Consider the following 24,413-nt stretch of genomic DNA (forward strand, 5'->3'; position numbering starts at 1 on the left):
ACTCTCACCAAGGATACTGTTCATTTGTGATTACACCAACTAGAAAAGATGTGGTGGGGGAAAATGGAAATGATTTAAGGCACAGATAAGCATTCAAATGAAGATTAAAAATATTAATAAAGACTAAAATAAATACAAATGCACATAAAAAGAGACATGAGCATGTTGCCTATTCTTATGCATATAACTCATACCTGGTGCACCCTACTCTTTAAAATTTTTGATTCTAGAAATTAACTGCTCAGATATGGTGCCTTCCAAGTAAATCTGGCAGCATGCAGCAGTAACTCTTTTATGGGAAATACAGATGCTGATAGAGGGACCTCAGTTCCTTTCCAGAAGTCATCCCGTCCTCCTCCTGCTTTGCCACCCCTCCCCAAACACACTGCTCTAGGCACCGACTCTTAAGTAAAAAGCCAGGGTGAGCGAAACAGAGCAGGAGGAGCAGGAACAGGAGAGCGCTGTGTGGAGGAGGCTGCTGCGAGGAGGAGGAGGAGGAGGAGGAAGAGGAGGGAGCGGAGCGAGAAGCGAGAGCTCCAGCGAGGCACAGCCAGCGCTGTGCGGCCAGCTCTCTGCGGCGGCAGCGGCGAGGGGGAGCACGCAACACCGGCAGGAGAGTAAAGCCCAGTGCAGCCCAGGTCTCCTCTCCCAGCCCCACAGTTCCTGTGAACTGAAGAGTGGAAGCTCCAGCGTAACAGTCCCCTTATATTACGGGCATAATATATGTGAAAAGCCTATTTTTAGGTAAAGTGTTAAACGTGTTTTCATATATTTCGTATGTTTGCATATGTTTTCATATGCTTTAGTATATGAAAATGAGGTAAATTCTAGAATTACATTTTTCATGAGTTTTCTTAATCTTCTTCTAAAGCACCTGGCACTAGTAACTGAAAAAGACACAATATTGAACAAGGTTCATTTTTGGTTCAATTTAAATCTCAGTTTGTTACTAAGGGGCATCAGTCACTCTAAATTAACTTTACACTGGTATTCCTTACTTACCTATAGAGACTGATATTAATGTATCAGAAATGAGAAGAATTAGGATTATTTTTATAAAAATATTTTTTTTTGTCCTGAAAAATTTGACTGTGGTCTCTTAAGAAAAGAAGAGTTTAATCAAATGAAAGATTGTCTGGAAGTGATCTTCAAACATCAAGGAAACCCTGACTAGTCACAGTAATTATTCAGTAAGTACAAAGGATAAGTATATAATTTTTAGAATGCAATGTACAGTACTTTAAAAAGATTGACAAAACATTATCTGCAAAGGGCTTCATATTAACATACTAATGAAACAGTTTTCAAGCCACTATGGAGACACTAAGATTTTTATGATAATATGTATAATGGCATTAATAACCTGTAAAATGCATAAGCATGAAGGACAAAAATTTTAAAGGTTCACGCTTTGAACATCTATTAGTTTAAGAGTACAGCTGTGTTTAGGAATTACAGCTACTTGTTTCTCGTCTGAAAATTATCAGGGCATTGACACCATTTCCCTGTTCCTCTCTTCCAGAATGGCAACATGGGACTTGAACAGATAATTCTGCCAAACATGTCTTTTTGCTTTGTAATAAATAACACAGTTCTGATACTACACTGGAATAAATAAGCCAGCATGTTGAGTCAAAGTCACAGAAAAATGTGCGAGCTTTGTCACTATGGCAATGATTGTATTTAATCCTGCTGTTTTAAGAACCCAAAATAATTAGTCAACAGTCATGCTGCTTGAGTCTTTTTGGAGTATTTCATATCAAACACCAGATACATCAGGTAAGAATTAAGCAAATGTCCTTGTTCAAATCTTATCAGCATACGCATAATCTCCCAGCAACATAATAAAGCAAGGTATCATTTTTCTCCTTTTGTCCTTCGATTTATAGCCCCTCGCCCACTTAAAGGTATATGATAAACCCTCCTCTGATTTCTACTTTGCACCAGGCTGTACTGTATGTTCGTCTCTCTCTTCCACCCTTTTGAGCTCTGCCTCCTAGTGTTGATTTCACTATTTTTGTTTCTATGCCAGGCTCTCCCACCTCCTCTCGCTTCTGTCTCCCACAGTTCCCATCTTGCTCTCCCTACCCCCACCTCCACTGATTCTTCTGTTTACTCTTCTGACTTACCGCTTGGTCCCCCATGTCTCTGCACGGCTTCCTACCCATTCCAAGCAGAGTGCCTGGAGGGATAGATACCATGCTGTCGCGAAGGTTTCTGACTTGCCCTGTCACCTTAGCAATGCAGCACTACTCCCATATTCCGCAGGGAGTGGACGCTCGCTAACTCAGTGACACAAGCAGGCGCCTTCAGCACAGGGACAGTAACTTGCATACAATTTTACAGTGCTTTGCACCACGCAGTCCTGATCTTGAATGAGTTTTTAGCATCTTTCTGAATAACACAAACCACACCTTTAAGGATTCCTAAAGGAATGAGACACACTACTGAACTGGCAACACCTACAAATTTCTCCAGTATACGACCCTGACGTAGTGACCAGAATTTTCTGCAAAGTAGTATATTTCAACCTACAGAGTCTTGCATTGCATAGCAGTTCTTTTATTATCTGTCCTGTAAATACATCATGTTATAATTCCACTATTTCCACCGTGGTATGCAAGAAGTCCAACCATTTCAGTTTTCAGTGCTAGCTCTTGGACGCACTTGAAGATCTGTCTCAAATTTAAGTACTGACATGAGGCTTTAGAAAAGCCAGACGAAATGAATAGCAACAAATAACCGGAAACAAATAGTGTACATGTAAGAGTTCAAAAGAACTCAGCTACAAATCAGCTGAACAGATAACTGTGATGCATAAACTACCATCTAAGTTGCCTTGGTATCTGAGGAAGCTAAGGTAGTGAATTTAACACCAGGTTTAAATAGGTGTCTGAGGAAACCATGGAACCACAAACCATTAAGTCTGTATCACCAAACAGGCAAATTGATAGAAACAACATTGAAGAAAGTAAGCCGTTATGAGAGAAAAGAAGGTCTTCTAATACCTGCCTAACTAACTAACTAACTACAAAAGAGGAAATGAAGGGTAAAAGAAATGATCAGTTTGGCAAAAGATCACCAGTGGCATTTCAGAGATCATAGTGAAAGCCTGTCTTGTTCAACATATTCATAAATGATTGAAAAAAGATAAATGACAAAGCTTGCTGTCATATACTGTTATTCCGCATTATACTAGTATATTCAGGATACTAACAGAGAAAGTTGACTGCAAAGAGTTACAGAAGGATCTCATGATATGGAATGACAATAAAATATTAAATAAATAAAAATTCAGTATTGATAAACGCAAAGTGATGAATATCAAAAAAACAATCAGACCTTAAAGTACATAATACAGGGCTTGGAACTAGCTATTTCCAGTCTGAAAAGAGATCCTGGAGTTTTAACAGACAACTCTATGAAAAGTCAGTTCACTGTTCAGCACCCATCAAAAAAAATCCAGAACAAATGATGGGAATTATGAGGAAAGGAGAGAACAAAACAGAACACTACATTATGCAGCTGTGCCAATTCCCAGGACACCCCCCCGGTACACCCGTCCTGTGGAGTGATGCTCATCCCGAAGGATTCAGTAGAACTGGAAAATATTCACAGGGGGGTGAACAGGATTATCAAAGATTCGTAACAGCTTTTTAAGGAAGAAGGACTAAACAGACTGGGATGGTTTTGCCTAGAGATGAGACAACTGAAAAATCAGGCTAAAATGAAGCAGTATAAGACAAAAACATAACTAAGTTAATTGCTTGTTTCACTATAGAGGGCTTATGTCTTGAGCACTCCCATTGCTTTCAGTATGAGCATTATCAGAAGTGTGTTATTAGTCAATATGAACAAATATTTCACAATATGTATTCATCATCAATTAAAAATGTTTAACTCCAGAAGGCATGGCATAAATGGGGAAAGAAAGGATCACAAGTATTTTATGCAATATAAATGAACCCCAAATTTCTACAGGGTAATAAGCTAAGAGTAGAGTGAGCTGTTTAGAGCATGGAAGAAAATAATTGCAAAAGAAAATACACAGCTGAAAGTGTTAGTAGGAACAGTATGTGAATGTATTAAATGGCAGAAGAGGAACACCTATTACAGAATTACTGACATCTGAACTGGCAGAAGAATGAAGCTGATAAAGAATGTGAGAACAGGCAACTAGCTCAAAAAAAGTTCTGGACTGATGAACATGTCCAAATAAACACAACTCAAGCACCAGTAAGAAAACCAGGGCCCGTGCCTTTCTTTGTTCACACTTTGCTAGTCGTAATAGGGTCCTCGGCAACTTGCATTCATTCGCCTATAATAAATACACCATGATCTGTAGAAGGTTCCTTCTGGCAAACTCACTTTAAAGCACGCTGCAGTGGGGAAGCATTTGTCAGAAGTTTGTTTTACAGTAGCATTCTAATGGCATCAGTGTAACAAAAATCTCACTAGACATTACTACAAACCTTGTGTAGTCGTTGTTTTCTAGCCAAATTGTGGTGATATTCTCCATGTTATTAATAATGAGCTAATAAAAACCATAAACCATTTTTTTCTGGATCACTAGGATACAATGCTTACCATAACGAAGGAATTACACAAAATAACAAGGAAAATCATGTGACCCACTACAGCAGAACAGAAAATTCTGGACATAGTATTTCTCCATTTTAAAGCTTTTTTCCCCTCACACAGCTAAAATACATTTTTAAAAGATGGAGCTGGTTAGGAAGCTAGAATAGCCTGAACACTGAGACTCTTCAAATACTGGTTACCAAACAGCATGAGCGAAAACTTGCTTCATTCATTTCCAGCACAGCTTCTGGGAACCACGGAAGAAGTCAAGTGCATCTTTACCACGTCTCGAGACAGCCCAGACTGACGGTCTAGCTGTGACACCATGGTCAACAACAGCTCCACCAGCTCTCCTCCAAGCACAGCACACCGCTCCGCAAACCCACGCTGCTAATGTCTTGAAGCTCTTTTTAATTATGCAGTTGGAGAGAGAAAATGTCACTTTCCCAAAGGAAAAACTTCATCTTTCAAAATAATACAGAAACTGTCACTCTTCATAAGCTTAGTAGTTCAACAAAACTATCACTGGAGCACAGAAATTTTTATCTTTTTAATCCACTAAAAATAGATTAAAATATCACTGAGCCAAATTGAAATAGGAGGATCAATAGCCAGAAAAATAATGTCATGATCCTGTATCTGTCTTGATTTACCATTCTGATGGACAGAATACAAAGAAAAAATGATTCTCAGGAAAGGAATGCGAGTTGGGAAAATACAAGCACCAAAGAGATTTTTATATATATATATATATATATATATATATATATGTATATACACACACCCTAATTAATATCCATTCCTGATGGAAGGAAGGATATATGGAAGGATCCATTTCTGGCAGCACAGGATGGCACCCCGTGAGCGCCAACAAGCACCAGGCTCGCGGGACCCGTCCACGCAGCCTCACACCCTGCCCGGCCGCGGCCCCAGGTCCTGCTCTCAGCGGGATCTCCAGCCACCACCGAAACGAGCAACTACAGCAACAGCGGAGAAAAGGGAAGCGTTCATGAGATCATCCAACAGGCAAACCTTGCTCTTGAAAACATTACCATGAGAGCCTTTATACACATACAAAACAAACGTGACACCACTTAAATGCGGGAACAACAACCCATGCAGAGTAAATTATACAGAACTTAAATGTCACTATGGAAAGGCTAAGGCCAAAATTGACTCTTTTATACTTAAAACTACAGTTCTGTAAAAATTAGATAACCAAAGCTGAGGCTTCATTTACACCACGACCCATCTGGGGAGGAGGGGCACGGAGAGGAGGAGTAATCTACTCTCAAAACTAACCTTTTATTGACTATGTTGAACGAAGTTGAATTGTTTTATACTCTCTGCTCCACAGGCCTTCTTCTGCACTGTTGCCTCATGTGTTCATGAGAACCCTTTTTCATTCCAGATACACAAAAGGCAATGGAAAGCTTATAAATATATTTCAGCTTATCAAAGTTTGTGAGAATTAAAATAAGTAAATTCTGTATGATACACTTCATCCCTTTGAAGATTCCTATGTACTTTGTAAGGATAAATGCATTTTTGACAGTATAATCTAAACATTTATATAAGGGAATTCTCCCCCTTTGAAGCAATATTACTTTGATGTTCTGTTAATATATTCTTATACTAGACAGTAGAGATGGCAAATGAAAACTGTAAGGTTTACCCTTGTTCTAGAAGACTATAAGAAAACAGCCTACTTCATGAAAGTAATAAGAGAGCAACTATACATTAAAATGTCAAACTACCCAAAACTTGTAGGTCCAATAAAATGACTCCACTCCAAGGACACAGCTAACAGTAGGGAATACTACAAATTGTCACACCTTATAAAAGCACAGCTGAATATGCAAGCTGGAGGGAAATGCACACAAAATAAACCATGTCCCCTATAGAGTTAGGATGCACTATACTGATTTATCAAAAAAAGGCAAGAATGAAGAAATAGTTCAATGAACAGAATTGCATCTGTTATCAAAATAATAACAATTAATTTGCCAAATCAGAAGAAAACAATTCAATGGCTTAGGACCAAATACTGCCCTCACTTAAACCAGTACAACCTATTACAAAAATGAATGAGCCCGTCTTTACTGCATCTGATTCTTTCAGTAACATGCTTTCATCTTAGAAAAAAAATATATATATACACATACATATACATACTATATATATATATATATATATATATATATATATATTTCAAGTTTATCCTTATTTTTCAGGGGGGAGAAAGAAAACTAAAACACATTGCAGTTCAGCAATTCGACCAGAGCGATACAACGAAAGTGCCACATACACAATCAGACCCCAGGTCTCCTGGCTCTTGACCCTCTGCTCTGCTATCATTCTAGCAACCTAATAACACAAATCATGCAAGAAAGAAAAAGTCTGTGAAAGAAAACCTTTCGAGAATGAAGTGATGACTTTTCATCTCAGCAGCCAGTGAATATTTCTGACTAATATTTCAGTGATCCCCTACAAAATCAAGAACTGCTCTATTTGTGAAAAATGTCATTTATCAGAACCATACAGACAAGTATGTGTAACATCCACCAGTATTCCCCTCAAATGAAGGGTTGCTTTTATTTTTTTTATCAAACCTTTCGTGTGTGTGTATTCGTGCTACAGCTGTGACTACCTAAGGTGAACTGTTGCTCTTAGAAGTAGACTCTTCAATTTAGATATTTAGATTTCAGGAAAAAATTATCCTAGTATGACTTAGCTTTTCTTAAAAAAAAAAACAAAAAACAACCCACCTTTCTCTAGATGAATCAACCACTTGCAAGATTTATTAGGGCATCCTCTGCTCTTCTGGAATAGCTTATATTGTCACTTGAGAAATAAATGGTTAATTCCATTCTTAACTTAGAGAAAGAGAGTATAGTAAGCATAAATTTTCACAAGCTTCTCCCACTTTAGAACCCTATTTGCAAAACGCAGAACAGCTATAGCTCAGCTAACTCTTGACAGAAGGATTTATTATCAAATACCTCATCAAAGAGTAAAAATGTGTTAAGTCTGAATAATTTTTGTAAATAATTTCAGCATTCTGATCTGAAAAAACAGCAAAATCCCCTTATACATACTTTTGGATACATACAACTGAATATTCTACAATATAAATACAACATAAATACAATATAAATATCAAAAATCTTCTGCTTATCATTGCTATTGGAATAACTGTTCCTGTAGTTAAAATGTATGGGCAGTTTTATATGAAAATTAAGTTGTTTTATATCTTCACAAGGAAATACAATCGACTTCTAAACAATGCAAGAGAAAATGAAAATAAAATAATAATGCAGTACAGATTTCATCTGCAGTAGAGATGCTATTTATAGTACTCGTCTTCTGCCACTCACCTATTAACATATTAAATGAAATATATTAGTAAACAAATGCTGAGACTCCAAGAGTTGACTCTCAAGGACAACACAAATATCTTGTTGAATGCAGCATGCAGAGTTCTAATATTGTAGCACCCAATATCATCATTACTATTAAAATACCAATATGTACATTGCTTGTGATGTCCTCAGTAATGGCTGAACACCTTAATATTTACCTTTTATAAAACTGATTAGGACTATACTGAAGCATAACTATGATAAAACTTCTTTGCAAAAACTCTGTTCTTGAAATAAATTAAATTAAAAAAATACATACCCAAGTCTTTTTCTAGTTAAATATCCCCTTATCCATCTTTGAACAATTATGATTGGTGAATGGTGCGCTAAAACACGATTGATTTTTGAAATGACATCTTTTACCCGATTTAATGCCTCTTCAGCATTTCCTTCCTGCAGGAATTCAAATGAAAAATCTGTTAAACACAACATGCCCTAAAATCTATATTTCTATCATACTTAATTTTCAAGACATAGATTTAAATGAGATTATTTTAAATTTCATCCCATACCTGAAGATACAAAGGAGAATCAGGCACGTTCATGAAAGAAAACTTAACCAAGCAGAGTAAATCTTTCTATCATTATTGAAACTGGACTAGGAATTCATTTCTAAGCAGTATCTTTCTCATATAAAACATACCTTGCAACAGTTGTGTGGGATACTATCCTCCCGCTTCAGAAATGTTTCTCCTTTTACTTCACAGGAAAGCTATTTGCCTTCTCAACTTACAGATAAAGGCTATTAAAGCACTATTTTTACTAGCGAATATAGAACAATGAAAAAATATTTATTCAATAAAGTTATCAAATACATGCATTTACAGTTATTCTTTAATGAATAACTATAAGGCATTATAAAAATGAGACTATTTTTATTGCATGTATATTTAATATAAAATATAACACAGATTACTCTTCCACAGGGTTTTGTTAATCCTCAAGAGAAAAAATATTTGTTTCATTTAACAAGAAGTGTAAGGTTTCTTCTCAGCTACAGCCTCCAGATTTTTGAAACTGCTCACACAGAAGAAAACCCAAGGATCTGGCCCAAAACAATGTCTGCCATTTTCAATTGCACAGGAGAACTTACGGACATTCAGATGCAGAAAACATCAATAAAGAGAACAAAGAAGATGAAAATATCTTTTCATCATTTATTCATGGAATTTTGAAAAGCTGTTTAACTAAGAGAGACTTCTAAAAAAGTGAAGTAAAATACTAGAGAAATATACTAATTTGTAGTTTGGAATGTTTCTTAAATCAAAAGTTTACGAGATATGGATGGTTTAGTCATATTAGCAGACATATAGTAACACTGAACCATTTGAAGATCATAGGTTAGAAAAATAACTGTATCCTGTAAGAAGAAAAGCATACATTTCTGTGGGGGCACTGCATAGCAGGTAAAGTCAGACTGCTGTTTCTCAAGTGTATTTAGTAATTCTCAGGTTGTTCTCAACTAACAGTATTTTGTTTGGGGGATTCTTCCTATGTTTTCAAATTTCAGAAATGCATAATTCATGAACACCAACAATCATCCATGAAAGCTACCTGTCTTAAGCCAAAGTCCACTTTTCGGGAATTCTTTCATGTAGTGCTCTACAATTCTCGTATCAATTTCTCCAGAACCCTGCACCTTATTTTTAAGTTAAAAAGACTGTAAGTCCACTTTTATGTTTGTACTTTATTCAGTATCTCTTATCAGGACAGACAGAAGCTGCACATGTCACTCAACATAATATCACAGCATTACTTACATTTCTGGTTGGCTTTAATGTGTTAATTTTCCACTACAAGAGATAGCATGAGCTAATGGATATTATGCATTCTCTTGTGTAGCCACTGGCTGTATTATTACTTCAAAAAAAATTGTGAGTAAATGAAGCATTGGTCTGATCCTCAACCTCAATTTCTATTTTCATAAAATAAGAGGTTGGTGTACCCTCTATAGGAGCAAAAGAAAGACAACAGTCTGACATAAAAAGCCAGAAAGGACTCAAAAATATCCACGTTCAGAGTTGCTCAGATCCAAAATTTTGGTTCACAGTAGAGTTACCGTGTATTTTTGATTTTGAGATACTCTCTCACATTATCTTATTTTGGGAAAAGCAAATAACAGACATTTTCATATCATAAAATGGTAATGGATCTACAGACCCCAGAAAATCAAACTCTGCTAAACTAAAACCAAAGTATGGTCTGTTCTATGCACATGATTTTTCAATCCTTTTTTTTTAACTTCTGTTTTTAAAGCTGAAAGTGAAAATCTAAACAATTATTTCTTTTTAAATCATTGGTATAGTTCAATGAAAGACTTCTACAAAAAACAGACAAGGAAATGCACGGGAAGATGCTGGACAACATGGTGCAGAGTCAGAAGGAAACCCAGGAATGCAATATAATACAAACTTCTTATTTGTCTACATCTGTGTATTTACTGTCTTATTAAGGAAGTAGAAACGAGGTTTTAAGCAAGGTTTCTAAAACCTACCTTTGCGTGCCAGTCAGACCCAAAGTCAGAGAAATGCCCTAGCCTATCTAAGTATGAAGACAGCCCGGAGGGACCCCAAGACAAAGTTGTGGGGTTATGGAGACTTAACCGAGCTCCCCGCATCGGCCCCGCCAGGCTGGTCCCGCGGGGCCGACCGCTTTCGCCAGCGGCTGCCGTCAGCGCTGTTGCGCGGGCAGATTGCTCTGGGCACATGCAGGAAAGCACTAACCGCTTTTTTGTTTCTAAAAGGAGGCCCGCGTGACTACAGCCCAGCACAGTGGCTTTGCAAATCATTCAAACTGGGAAGCTACATTAGTTTTGACATGTACGAAAAGGTCATATATGATGTTATGTCTTCTTAATGAAAAGATGCACCAAACAGTACAAACATGGAGGAAAAAAGCATTGGGAACTTTAGTATCTGCATATTTTCAGTTAGGCATTCTTTTCAATATATAAATGTTTCATTCTGAAAAAAGATACTATACAATTTCACTACATCACATTAAAAACATCATGCAGCAGCAGTCAAATAAACGTTTTCAGTAATGATCCCTAATCACAACACAGTTCAATAAAATACTGGTTTAATGAAGCTCTAATCAAACAAGAGCCATGCAATTAAAAAAAACATTCTCACAACTCAGTTTTTAGAAAACTAGCTGCTATGAGATGGCTTACCTTTCTAGCAACAGGGCAGGAATCAAGGAAAAGACAATGGCAAAATGATTTATATTTTTCAGGAAGTTTCCATCCCTCAACAATTTCCTCATCAGAAATTACGTAGTAATCCAATGCTTTGAGAGAGAAAATGCTGTTAACAACACTATGTCTATAGGCTATTTTCAGGCTCAGTGGAGTGTCAAACAAGGTGAGGCCTATCAGATTAGGACAGCAAGATAATGCATGCACATCATCCAGTTTTCCAATTCCATTATCGTGAAGATACAATAGATTCAATTTCTTCATGCTTTCCCAAAACACCGGACCTGGTAGATGCTGTATCTGAAATAATGATGAAAATTCATCCTTCAGAAAAATGTATTTTTTAAACACCTAAGATTATAAAACATCATATACAGCCAGCTCAGTATTGGAATAAATAGAAGCAAATTTACTGACTAGACAAGAGCTAGGGCTGAATCTGGCCTCCATTACTGCATGATGACCATACTAAACATGCAACTCTGATGTCACCGTAACTATGAAAGATAACAGGCTCTTCTGAGTGATTCATTACAATGCCACCTTTTTACACATCTGACAAAACTGAAGTTACTGCAAATCATATATGAGACTGGAATTTTGGGTTAGATTCTTCTAAATGGGATTACAGTATTTTTCTTTTTGTGGTTTGTTCTGTCTCATGTCCAGCACATGAAACTCAGAAGGACAAATCTGAAACTGCAGATTAAAGTTCAACTTTTGTTCCATGAACTGAAAGGGTGATCAGTGGTGAGATTCCCACTGACACATGGCACAGACATTATTACCATTATATAACATATTTAATCCCAGGAAAACAGACTTCCCCATGAATTAAAAAAAAAAAACTACATTTTTATCATACCTTTAAGAGGAGCAATAGATTAAAACTGAGAACTGGAAAATATATACCAAATATCTACCAAAAAACCTTAAGAGTAAGTTCAGGGATAGGGGAAGCAGCAGATGACCTTCTGTTTTAAGTATTTAAAACCAGACAGATGAAGCACTTCAACACTCAGTAAGAACAATACATCATCACCAGGTTACAATATATAAACTGTCATATCGACTTCTCCTATTGTCTATTTATGTGATTTAAAACATGTACAAAATACTGAGGAGAAGTTATTTTATCATTTGTTTGTACAGCAAAAAATTCTACTTCATACTATAGCTCTTCAGACAAATCCTATATCCGTTTGAGTGCTGAAAAACCTTTGTAAACTCACATGTAACTAACTGATGATGTAATCATCACCATTTCCATTAAGTCAAAAAATTAAGGGAGACCTCAAAAACTGAAATTCCCTTGTATAAAATGCTTTCTTAACAAACAGCAGAGCAGTCATGGGAAAAATGCTTGTCTCATTCTCACTAATGGCAAAACTCCCATTTAATTGTGTGAAGTAAAAATGTAACTCCCAGTTCTTAGTAAAAATGGAATATATTAAATCAGAAGAGCTTCCTCCATAAATAAATCATACTTCATTCAAAATATATATTGCTCCTAAGGAATGCAAATACACAAGTTTAAAGACAAATTAACATAGCTTTTACTTCTTCATAAACTGTTATTATTTACCTGATTTCCATGGAGATCCAGTTCAACTAAATGAGGACAAGACACAAGTGAATCAATATTCGTAATGAAATTATTTGACAGGATGCATATTTTAAGTGAAAAACAATATTGCAAATGTTCCACATTCTTTAGATACAGCCCATTTAACTGAACTATGACCAGATCTTCTAGCTCTTTTCCAGGCATTTGATCAATAGTTTGTCCACATTCAAGTATCATATTTTTCGAAGCAGGGACAAGATACTTGGTTAACTTCTTCATGATGAGCTATCTGCTCTGATTCATCACTCAGAGATCTAGGAAAAGAAGAAAAAAAAAAGACTACATAATAGGCTATGTGCATTCAGCTTTAAAAACAGTATTTCAGATTAAAAAGTAAATATCCAGATACTTGTTACAATACTTGTTATGAAATACCACATACCCACAAGGTAGAAAAAAACCTGGTGGGACTAATTGTTTAAGTAGGAAATACTGTTGTGCTAATACTATATTCTATACAACATATTGCATTCCAAAGGGTCACAGAAAGGACTTTGCTAACTATTGGCTTGATTCCACAATACTTACGCTTTATTTACCCAACTAAATGTTCATACATAAATAAAAAGAGTTGCTTATTAATGTCTCCTCTCTACTGCTCCCAAGTAAGGACTGCAGGCCGAGGCCGTACGTAAGATTAGTTATAGCAAGCACCGCAGGACAAGGGAGGCCAGTGGCTTCTAACAACACACATATGTGATCTCTGCCATTGGGTAACCACAGTTTCTGCAGAAAAATGCACACTTCAGATTTACAGTTCAGTTAAAATATTAGCACAAATAGTTCTTTTCTTACAAAAACTTTACAGAGATCATTTACTAAGCAGAAACGGTGAACATCCCTGCTTTTATCACTCAAGACAAAATGTTCCAGGAGCAGCATACTGCCTCTGTCACTAAATTTAATGAACCATCAACATTACTTTTTATATCATTTGAGATTTTGGGGGACAAAGCAATCCACTATTGATGAAAATCTGTTATTTCCTGGAATCAAGTATAAGGTTAACTGATTATAAAAGATTACTATCAGAAGTAGGAATAACCATTCACCTGAAATTAAATAATTAAAAAAGGAAATGATTACCATGAATAGTTTGATTCAATCATTATTCTAGACTTGAATTGTCTTAGAGAGTGCAAACGAAAATGTATATATAAGTTTAAATAATGCCTTAAAGCTCAAAACAAAATTTTTGTTCAACTACAGCAATACTTACTGCAAGCATTAGGTCCCAATTATAGCTTCAAAGGCTTGATAAAGTTAAAAAGAAATTATTATTTTCAGAAAACCATTCATTACTTTGTCTTTTTAGCAGTTTCCTAAATTACTTGCAAATTAGCATACATTTTAAATCACTGTGAAAACTGTGTCACTCTTGAGCAGAATGCATGTGAGCTATAAAAGACACCCCTCCCAAACTGTATTTCTAATATACAAAGGCTCAAAATACACGTGAGTCACAGACAGGTTAAGAAGAGCAAAATCAAATAAAGAAGAATCTACTATAACACAGTAAAAGATTTCCCAAGTTCAATTCTTTTTTTCCTGTTTAGAAAATTAGGAATTCTCCCTTAGCAAATAAATTGCTCGTACAAAATGGGACACAGGCAAATTTGCTGGTTAGTATGTGAGGATTCCCAGCTTTGTCAAGAAGCACTCATTCTTTTGACTTAAAAAGGAAAATGTTTGCTTAACCTCTACAACGCTTCTTACTGTAATCAGGATGATACGTTTTTGAATTGAGTTCATGAAACACAGTCAATTCACGGGATTCATCACTAATGCTTCAATAGCCAGAAGGTAAGAAAGGGAAAAACAGCATTTAAAAGCTCTAAAAAGAGATCAATCTTCACCTACTGTAAGTGAACCTTACAATTACATCTTTAAACCTGGACTTCAGGATCCAGGATCTTTTTCTCACTGAGGTCAACGGAGTTGTCAATAATGAAAATCCAATGCAAAAGAAAAAAAAAATCAGAACAGAAGCACGGTTCCTATGAAGTACGCTGTGTTCCTCACTAAGAGTACGTTGAGGACACGGGGAAGGATCCGAGGGACCTGCGATGTGTATCACACCGGTTTCTGGCCAATATCGCACGCGCCACAGAGAAGCCTCGGGCTGATGAAGCAGCAGAGAAGCATCCACCTTCTGTCTTTTCTTTAATCTCTTCTTCAGTGGTTTAGATTATAGATTTTTGGTAATATTAGAACTTTTTCTTTTTTTTTAACTTCCTAAAACCTCATAACTTCTACAGTGCTTTTAACCCTACTGTCATTGTAGGTTTCGCACAGTGCGATTTTACCTAGGGAAACCGTCCTTTCGTTTTCACGGTTTGTACTTTGCAGTCTCAGGGGGCTCCACGTTCAGGCAGACGCACGGAGTCCACAGACCAAAAGCCGCAGCACCCCGAGCCCCGACGCGCAGGAGGGACCTCGCCGCCGCGCGAAGGCGGCCGTCACCGCCACAAGCAACGCCGCCGGCGCCCGCGCCAGGCCCCGCAGGGCGGCTTCGCTCCGAGCAGCCCCGCCGCGGGCACGGCCCGCCGCTCCCCGCGCGCTCGCCTCCCCGCCGCACCGGCCCCGGCGCTCCCGCGCGCAGCCCCGGCGCAGGGCGGCTCGGCTCGGCTCGGCTCGGCTCGGTTCGGCTCGGCCCGGCCCGGCCCGCTGAGGCCCGGCCCGCTGAGGCCCGGCGGCCGCGGCTCTTCCGGGTAGGCGCGGCGCGGGCCGCGCTCCGGTTACCGCGGCAACGCCGGGCCGGGCCGGGCCATGGCGGCGGCGGGGGAGCGGAGCGCGGCGCGGCGGCAGGCCACGGCGCGGCGGCTGGCGCGGTTCGCCGCGCTCAGAGGTGGGTGGCGGCGGCGCCCGGCGGGGGGACGGGACGGGACGGGACGGGGGGGCGGGCGCCGCGGCCCGAGCTTCCCCCGCTGCTCCCCACCTCGGGCGGCGGGGCCCGAGCCGCGGCCTTCTGGGCGCGGCGTCCCCCGCGGAGCCGCCGAGGCCCCCGCGCCGGCCCAGCTCCGCTCTCGCCAGGCAGGGCCGCGCGGCCCGGGCAGTTCTGGGACGTGGTCGCGCTCACCGCCGCCGACGCGCAGCAGGGGTCCGCCTACGAGCAGCAGCTGGCCGAAAAGCTGAGGAGAAAGGAGCTTCCTCTTGGGGTCCGGTATCACGTCTTCGTGGATCCGCCCGGACCCAAAATCGGTGGTTTTTTTACTGTTCGCTTTCTCTTTATTCTCACAGGAAATAGCAGTTCATTGAGGCACCTCTTGCATCAGTTGTGCACGAGGTTAGTTTTGACTCCACGGGGGCAGCAGGGACCTTGTGATGCCCTGGCTGGACCTCTTGGATCCTGCTGTTATGGGACTGCTCCGACTCCAACTCCTGGCTGAATTCAGGCTTTTTGGGGGCATAGATTTAAAAACACGGATGGGCCGCTGCGCAGGCGCCCGTCAGCTGGGTCCCGTTCTGACAGCTCCCAGGCGTATTTGCTGAACGCGCAGAGTGGAGGTGGTCAGAGCGTGCACGCTCGCGTGCGAACGCAGCCGTAGGGTGCCGGGCACGCTAGGTACACACGGGGTAGCGGCACAGCACACGCAGAGTAGGCCCACACCTCCTGGACCTGCTGGATTTCCTCTAACAGGGCTACAAGTACCACTATACTAATTATAACCATTTAGTATATTATATGTGCTCATATATTCATATGATATATTTATACTCATAATTACACTTATCAGTCAGGTTAAAGTAGGCTTTGTGTTCAAGTGCTGTGACAGCTGTCTCTTGCAACAAAAGAGTTCCAATTCCAAAATGCTGTTAAAATAGGAAATATTAGTTAAACTGTAATCTAGGTTCTAATGCCATTAAATAGTGTGTTGTTATGATTCAGTTGTGTAACTACTGGTATTCATGGGTCAGATGCCCTTTGGACTTTATGTAAGTTGTCTTCAGCCATTAAACTTTCCATTATAATAACTGGGACTCCATTATGGTGGTTTTGAATGAGTGCATGTGGATGATGATATATAGCTCTCTTGCAAGTATACACAATATCACTAATTCATGGTTTTATAAATTCATGCTACTTACCTTAACCCGAGAGTTTAAATTTAAACAGTTTGAATATGTTTGAATATATTACCCAGTGCACAGCAAGAACTTAGAAGAAAGTACTGTCTGACTACTCATAATATCATTCTATAATTCTTAATACCTATTCACTTTGACGTAGAAAGTAACTAATCTGGATAGTCTATCTGCGGTATAGAACAATAAGCAAAGATTAATTTTCAGAAATCTAGCTATTTTAAGTTGTAGGAACACATAAAAATATCCCAAATTCTTACACTTCTTCATTTCCATATTGTAAATGTCAAAAGTACTTTTGAAAACTGTCTTCAAGTCGTTAGTGAACTTTTGCATGACATATATCATACTGGAGCCAGTTTTTATGGCTAAGTTATAGCCCTCTTGAAATGATGAAATACTTTTAATGATGAGGTTGTTCAGAGAACGACTAGGACGGGAAACATAGTATTTTCCCAAGACCTGTCCGCTCAGGATGTCCTTCACTTTGACTGCACAAAGCTTCATAAGGTGATGATCCATCGTCTTTCTTGCATGATTTGATCAACTACAATAAAGCAGAAAAGCTATTCTGTCTGAACTGGTTTAGGCAATTTCAGATAGACACCTGGGCATCCATTTACACTCAGTGTTTAAGAAATTATTTATGTAGTCATAAGGACTTTTTTAAAAGAAATGACAGTTTATTTTCTGTAGTAAAAGAGGGCAGTGTTTAAAAAACACCTCCTGATCACCCGACCCCAGCACCAATCCCAATATGCTTCTTGTGTCAGTGCAGATATTATTGATGTTCTTTACAGCACATATTATGATGTTTTTTTCTTTAGGAAATGGTGGTTCAACACTTCATGTTCTTCAATGCTTGGAAAACCTGTATGGTGATAAATGGACTTCTTTTATTGTGCTGTTAATTCATTCTGGTAAATTCTATTTTATATTTCATGATCTAAAATCCTAGCTTGATTTTGTTTTTTTGTTTTCTTTTAAGAAAAATATTTTGGCAGGGAAGGATCAAGAGTTCCGAAAAACAGTTCCCTCAGAAAAGTACTCCCAAATATAGCTGATCTGATCATTTGAATTTAGATCAATTCTTCAGGAAATATTACCATCATCTAAGCATTTCTTCTTGGCATTTAGGTTGTTAAATCAATCAGTGGAGAAAGAGATATAATTCCAAGTATCCGAATTAAGCTCCTGCCTTGAAATACCCATTTAAGGAGTCTGGCCCTCTCTCTAGACTACATAGGAAACCTAGGGATCCTCTTAACTAAATACAGACTTTTTGAGTACTTGCCTTCATATCCAGTTATCAGAATACTTCCAAAAAGTGTTAGCTGGGAAACTGCACGAGAAAGAAACCAGGTGAATAACAGGTCACCTTACCAAACTGCTCCTTATTTGACTCATCTCTGATTTAAAATTGAAATAGAGTGGCTTTGGGGTGAATGGCTTTTCTTCCTTCTATATTTCAAGGAAAGAGCAGTAGTTTTTTGGCTTCTTCACTTTAGTTTTATATAGAGATGGTTCATTTTCCAGCTGGGAAGAAAACTAAAGGTAATAAAATCAAACATGATTGAGAAAAAGTCACTTAAGGCATGCTGAATTTCAGACATAATTAGGATTGAGGCCAGGATCCACCTTGAGAAATGTCTGAAGAAGAATGATTGATGTTTTTTTACATCATTCTTTAATTTTGGAGGAATACAGTACCTTATGACAAAGCTATTTTCTTAATACCTTAGTGTATACCAAGAATAACCATATAGGTTTTGGTTTTGCTTATTTTATATATCAGTCTGTAAGAAAGCATGTACTCTGTGTAATTAAAAAATGTCTTTTTCTTCAAGGTGGTTATAGTCAACGTTTACCAAGTGCAAGTGCACTGGGAAAGATTTTCACAGCTTTGCCTTTTGGTAATCCTGTTTACCAGATGTTGGAGCTGAAGCTTGCAATGTATATTGATTTCCCCAGTCACATGAAACCAGGAATTCTCATTACTTGTTCAGATGACATAGAACTTTACAGCATTGGAGTAACAGAAACCATCACATTTGATAAACCTGGATTTACTGCTTTAGCTCATCCTTCAGATTTGTCAATTGGGACCACTCATGGAGTGTTCGTTTTAGATCCATCCAGTTTTTCAGGAAAAGGGGGACTTGAATACAGATCTTGCCATTGTTTCCTACACAAGCCTGATATTGAGAAGATGCGCCAGTGTGGCGCAGTATGCATAAGACAGAATTGTTCTCAGCTAAGTTCCTCTGGAGACCACAGTGACTCAGAAATGGACTCAGAGTGTGTGTACACAGACAGTATATTTTACATTGATCATAACATTGCAAAACTGTTACTGGCATTTTATAAACAGATAGATACTCTTTGCTGTGAAATAGATGCATATGGTGACTTCCTCCAGGCCCTGGGACCTGGAGCCACTCAAGATTACACAAAAAATACAAGTAATGTCACAAAAGAGGAATTGCAGTTAGTAGAAGTAAGGCAGAAGCTATATTCTCTTCTTAAAGGAACTGCACTCAATGTTATAGTATTAAACAACTCCAAGTTCTATCATATAGGGACTACTCAAGAGTATTTGTTTCATTTTACATCTGATAGCAAACTGAAATTTGAGCTTGACTTACTGTCTGTAGCTTTTAGCATCTTTTCTGACAAAGCTGAGACCTTGGATCCATCAGCAAGTATCATTCAAAGCATACTTGAGCCTGGATGTATTGTAGGACCTGGATCCATTATTGAATACTCCAGAATTGGACCTGAAGTATCAGTAGGGAATAACAGCATTATTAGTGGGTCATACATAAATTTGAAGGTAGACATACCCTCAGACTGTTTTCTGAGTTCACTAAGTGTAAAGATAAACGATCAAGTGAAGTATGTAAGTATGGTGTTTAGTGTACAAGACAACTTGAAAAAGAATGTGAAATTGTTGTCAGATGTACATTCTCTTCAGTTTTTTGGAGTCAGCTTACTAGAATGCTTGGATCTCTGGGATTTAAAGGTTTCAAACCAGCTCTTCTCCAGTGATAACACAAATTTTGGGTTGTGGACTGCTAGGATTTTTCCTGTTTGTTCTACTTTAAGTGAATCAGTTAGAATGTCATTAAAACTACTAAATTCTGTGCAGCACAAGTCAGCTTTCAAACTGAGTGACTTTAAGCTCTTATCTGTTGAAGAAATGCTCACCTACAAAGATGTAGAAGATATGCTGAAGTTTAGGAAGCAAATTTATGAAGAAATCTGCCTACAAAGACAAAAAAAAGAAATCTGATTTGTAGAAGACCAGTATTTGTACACTTTTCCTGTCTTTAATTTCTGGATGATTGATTACTTTCAAGCTTGTAGAAATCACAAAGAGACAGTACACAGATCTTCCCTGGTTTCACTGAAGTAGAAATAATGAAATTGCATGAACAGCGTTGTTATAGCATAACATTAATAATGCAGAAAATGCAGATAAACTATTCTTTTGATTAAAGACTTAATGAAATATTTCAAATCATTGGAAACACTAATTGATGGCTTTTTTCAGGGTGCCCATTATTATATTTTCTAGTCTTTGTCAATAAGAAAATGGTAGAGAACATATTAATTAGAATTTTGATTGAAAACTGCTTTAAAAGTTTTTCAGAGTAGGGTATTAGCTCCAACAAAATAGTGTGGTATAGTAACGAGTTATGTTTCTCTCTTTTCATGTCATCTTTTTTAAATTAGTGTTTTAAATAGGTAGAGATAATTTTTTGGTTTTCAGGAAGAGAGGCGTTACTATAAAACTAATATCCTTTCAAACATTTGTCATTCTTTTTTAATTGTATTTTTATAAATAATTGCTTCAAATATATGTTTCTGCAACACATTGTTTTACTGAAATATTTATATATGAAAAGATAAGATACTGAATCGTATGTCCAATGTAGGCATATGTATTCCTTTCATTTTTGGATTGTGTGTCAAGAATGAAAATTATATTAAAAGTACTTTTTAGATCATGACATTCTGTTTAACCCTCAGGCATTTTCTTTTTTTTTTCCTCTCTTTTTCGTTTTGCAATTTGTATACTTCCCTCTTTTTCACAAATCCCATAGAATATTAAGGAATCAAATCAAGCATTTAAATGCATTAGTCCTATCAGAGAAAAAAAGATTTGCATGAGAGATCATTCTTTCCCTTGTGACTGTAATAATATTGGGGTCAAAACCTCCCATCAAGACATACAGATTTTATTTTTAGTCATTTGGCAGCTGGTAGATTGACTGGGCAGCTACTGACTTTTTATTATCTAGAGATTTACTGATATGCGCTATATGAAAACTTGCATTTCTGATTTCTCTGGACTGAACTGGCTGAGTCCTTAGAGCGATACTTACTTTTCATTCCTCATGAAGACCACTAGTCTAAATAGCAGCAACAAAGAGGTAACTTTTATGAATAACACTATAATGCACATCTATGGAGTAACATACAATATTGCCTGTTCTCCCTCTTCCCCTCCCTCCCTTTTTTAATAAAGGTATCCTTTGGTTTCTAGTTTAGATGCCAAAGATCCAGCTCTAAATAAATATGCTTTCTATTCTGGCCTGATCAGAAAGGAAGGTGCCATTTTCATGTGTACACCTTTCTCGACTTCTCTCTGTTTCCTTGTTTTTCTCCTTTTAAGAATATAGGAAGTGTCCTACTAGATCATGCCAATGCTCCATCTAGCCCGATATTCTGTTTTAGGGAGTGGCACCACAAAGATGCTATGCAAAGAGAGTATACAAACATAGCCACTTCCTGTATTTTTTTTTTTAACAGCTCATTACATAGATAATCAGTATATACTTTTTTACTGCAAGATGGAAAAATGCTGGTTCACACTTCATACAAGATTATATTCAGATATGTCATATCATTTATTTCTAATTTTGCATCCATAATGACTTTTTAAAAAAATTTTCGATTTCACACTATTTTTAAGAATGTGCTTTGTATTATGTCTGTGTGAGTTGACTGTGTAAAAAACATACATTTTTCTCTTGCATTCATCTATTGGTTTTGATATTTCATTCAATGCCTTAACAATCTCCTTTTCAGAATTGTGAAGAAACTGACCCCTACTTCTCCCAAAGTCAGAATTGGCTTTAATTTCTCTTTATTTATCCATATTATTTTTATTGCTCTGGATGTTAGCTGCATCTGCTTTTCCTGAACTGGCCTGGCTTCTGGGGAGTACATCTTTGCTGTGCTATCAGAGGTAAGCCATCCATTTTACTACTCCACTCTGTTGCTACTCAGAGGGTGAGATTCTGTTCATTCCTTTCGGAAATGTTCACTTCTACATTAAAGTTTCTTGGAAGCTAATTGCTACCATTACTTTCTCATTCCAAGTTCTCTGTCACCTCAGGATACCTGGAATTTTCTCTGCATACCTATGACTAATAGCTGCAAAATAACGAATAGACTGGGACTGTTCCATTTCGGTCAGTCTGGCAGAGAGCTTTGCTTAGCAGCACTTTGCCTTACATCCAAATGCATCCAGTTAACACTTCTGGCCCCTCCCGTAGATTAATGTTGTTTCCAATTTTCTTTCACATTTTACAGCCAATCCATAATCTCTCCTCTAAAACTCTGCCAGTCACCTCTAGGAGCTCACTGAGTACTCCGATAATTTTAAGCACTTCTAATATTGATCATTTAATCACATTAACAAAATATCCTGTGTTGAGTCATCTAAATCCTTCAGAAGAAAGATTTGTATTATAATAAAAGATCCTGGAAAAGATGCCTAATCAGTGAGCAACTTGGCCTGTTTTTTGAAGACATTCCTATTTTAATGCTTAGGGTTGTAAAGAAGGACAGAAATACTACCTGATTATTTTTTTTACCAAGCTTTTTGTTACAGTTCATTATAACAGTGCTTATCTCCCTGCTGACTGAATTTGCTAATGGCATCTTTCTTATGCTAACTACAAGATAGTATCATATCTCATCAATATTACCCAAGCTGGTTTAACCTTCACCAAGTTTATCATTGATAAAGAAACCTTTCAAGAGGCATAGTATTTTACCCAAGGAACTCTTTTGAGCATGAAGAAATATACAACGGAGAAAGACATAGAGGTTGGGAATTTTTGAAGTTGGCTTTAAGAGAACCAGGAGAGTTTTGGAGAAAATAGAGGTCTTAAAAGGCAGTATAAAACAATGGTTTTAAAATGGAAACAAAGCAGTAGATTTGAGAACATTATGGTCAAAGACCGAAATGCATAAAGACAAAGTAAAAGTAGCCATAGAATGTGGAGCATGAAATTGTTTTATGTATCATCATATTTACATAATCTTTATCCATCTATTGTTAGATTATACAAAACATTTTGGGAAAACCAAATGTTTGACATAGGCTTTGCATCTGCGATTGGAGACCAAACTTTGCTCTGAAAAGGCTTCCCTGATGATTGATTTATTGCTGAAAAGGCTTTCTGAATGTGCAGTAACAGTAAAATGAAGCTGCATTCTTTTAGCATGTTTACTCACTTTAACTGCTGCAATCACATTTATTCTAAATTCCTCAAATACCATCTACTGATACCAAGTTTCATCAGTGAAAGCAATCTGAGTATAAATAGAAAACAGATATTCTTTTGACACATGAGTAAGAGTGGGGAAAACTATGAGAAGTATACTAAACAGCTTTTGGAAAGTGTTGAGGTAGACTTGCTGGAGTAGCAGTCGCTATGGTCTTGGAAGGAGTTGCTCCAAGAAGCAGCACTTTGTTAAGGAAGGAATGGTATCCTGGTCAGTCTTCAAACTACCGTGCCCGGCACCCGGGTCAGCAGGCTGCCACGGGCTGCATTGGCCCACCCAGAAGTGAACAAGGAAAGGAGGATTTCCTAGAAGCTATACAAGAGAAAACATAGTCTGCCACAAATTATATGAACATGAAGGTGCTGCCTGTTTGCTGCCTTTCTCTGTGCTACCCACATTTCAGAGACAGTACAATTTTATTGAGCCAGAGGGCGTCTCTTAAAGCAACTTGTGGAGAGTTAAGAGTTAATCCTCTTTTTTCTTTTGTATTCTGATAATCTACATGATTTCCTCTCTCACCGCTGGTTTGTTTTCAATGCAAAATTTTCATCAGTGACAAGAGAAGAGAATTGTCCCCAACAGGGGTTTTATGTTTGGTAGAACTGTTAAGTCAGGGTTCTATTAGCACCATTTAGCTATAAATCAGAGCATTTTTGCTGGCCTGATGCTAGGACGCAAAAGGCAGATGACGTTATACTGCTGAATGAATACGTCTTCTTGCTGAATGACATTCACAAACTAGGGTCTATGTTTTTTCCCTACCGTGAAAATTTGTTTTTCAAAATTATATGTGTAAATTGAAGACAATGTCCTTTTTAAACTACTTCTTTTTTGGAGCTCTCTTCATTTCAGTTTAATACTCTTTCATAGATGAGACCTCAGGGTGGGAGGGAGATAAAAGCCCAATCTGTTTATA

At 37.9% G+C, this 24,413-nt stretch overlaps 2 protein-coding genes across 5 annotated transcripts in view; one reads left to right on the forward strand and one right to left on the reverse strand.

Moving 5' to 3' along the window:
* Positions 1–15,269, reverse strand: part of LRRIQ3 (leucine rich repeats and IQ motif containing 3) — a 38,989-nt gene extending 23,720 nt beyond the window's left edge. For 2 of the 4 annotated variants that reach the window (XM_013945129.2, XM_013945126.2), the window contains exons 1-4: positions 14,706–15,269; positions 12,788–13,083; positions 11,179–11,502; positions 8,263–8,396 (exon numbers count right to left, since the gene is read on the reverse strand). In XM_013945129.2, the coding sequence (XP_013800583.2) occupies positions 8,263–8,396; positions 11,179–11,502; positions 12,788–13,048 (719 nt within the window). In that variant the 5' untranslated portion in view covers positions 13,049–13,083; positions 14,706–15,269. Of the gene's footprint in view, positions 1–8,262; positions 8,397–11,178; positions 11,503–12,787; positions 13,084–14,048; positions 14,125–14,705 lie in introns of those variants that run through there. The other 2 variants (XM_013945128.2, XM_013945127.2) reach the window with 2 other exon arrangements.
* Positions 15,270–15,598: 329 nt separating this feature from the next.
* Positions 15,599–24,413, forward strand: part of LOC106486531 (serine/threonine-protein kinase TNNI3K) — a 124,076-nt gene continuing 115,261 nt past the window's right edge. Inside the window, exons 1-3 of the mRNA XM_067301404.1 lie at positions 15,599–15,677; positions 15,863–16,030; positions 17,743–17,835. Coding sequence (XP_067157505.1) covers positions 15,599–15,677; positions 15,863–16,030; positions 17,743–17,835 — 340 coding nt within the window. The remainder of the gene's footprint in view (positions 15,678–15,862; positions 16,031–17,742; positions 17,836–24,413) is intronic.

The sequence above is a fragment of the Apteryx mantelli genome, chromosome 8 (genome assembly GCF_036417845.1).
Source record: "Apteryx mantelli isolate bAptMan1 chromosome 8, bAptMan1.hap1, whole genome shotgun sequence".
Classification (NCBI taxonomy): Eukaryota; Metazoa; Chordata; class Aves; order Apterygiformes; family Apterygidae; genus Apteryx; species Apteryx mantelli.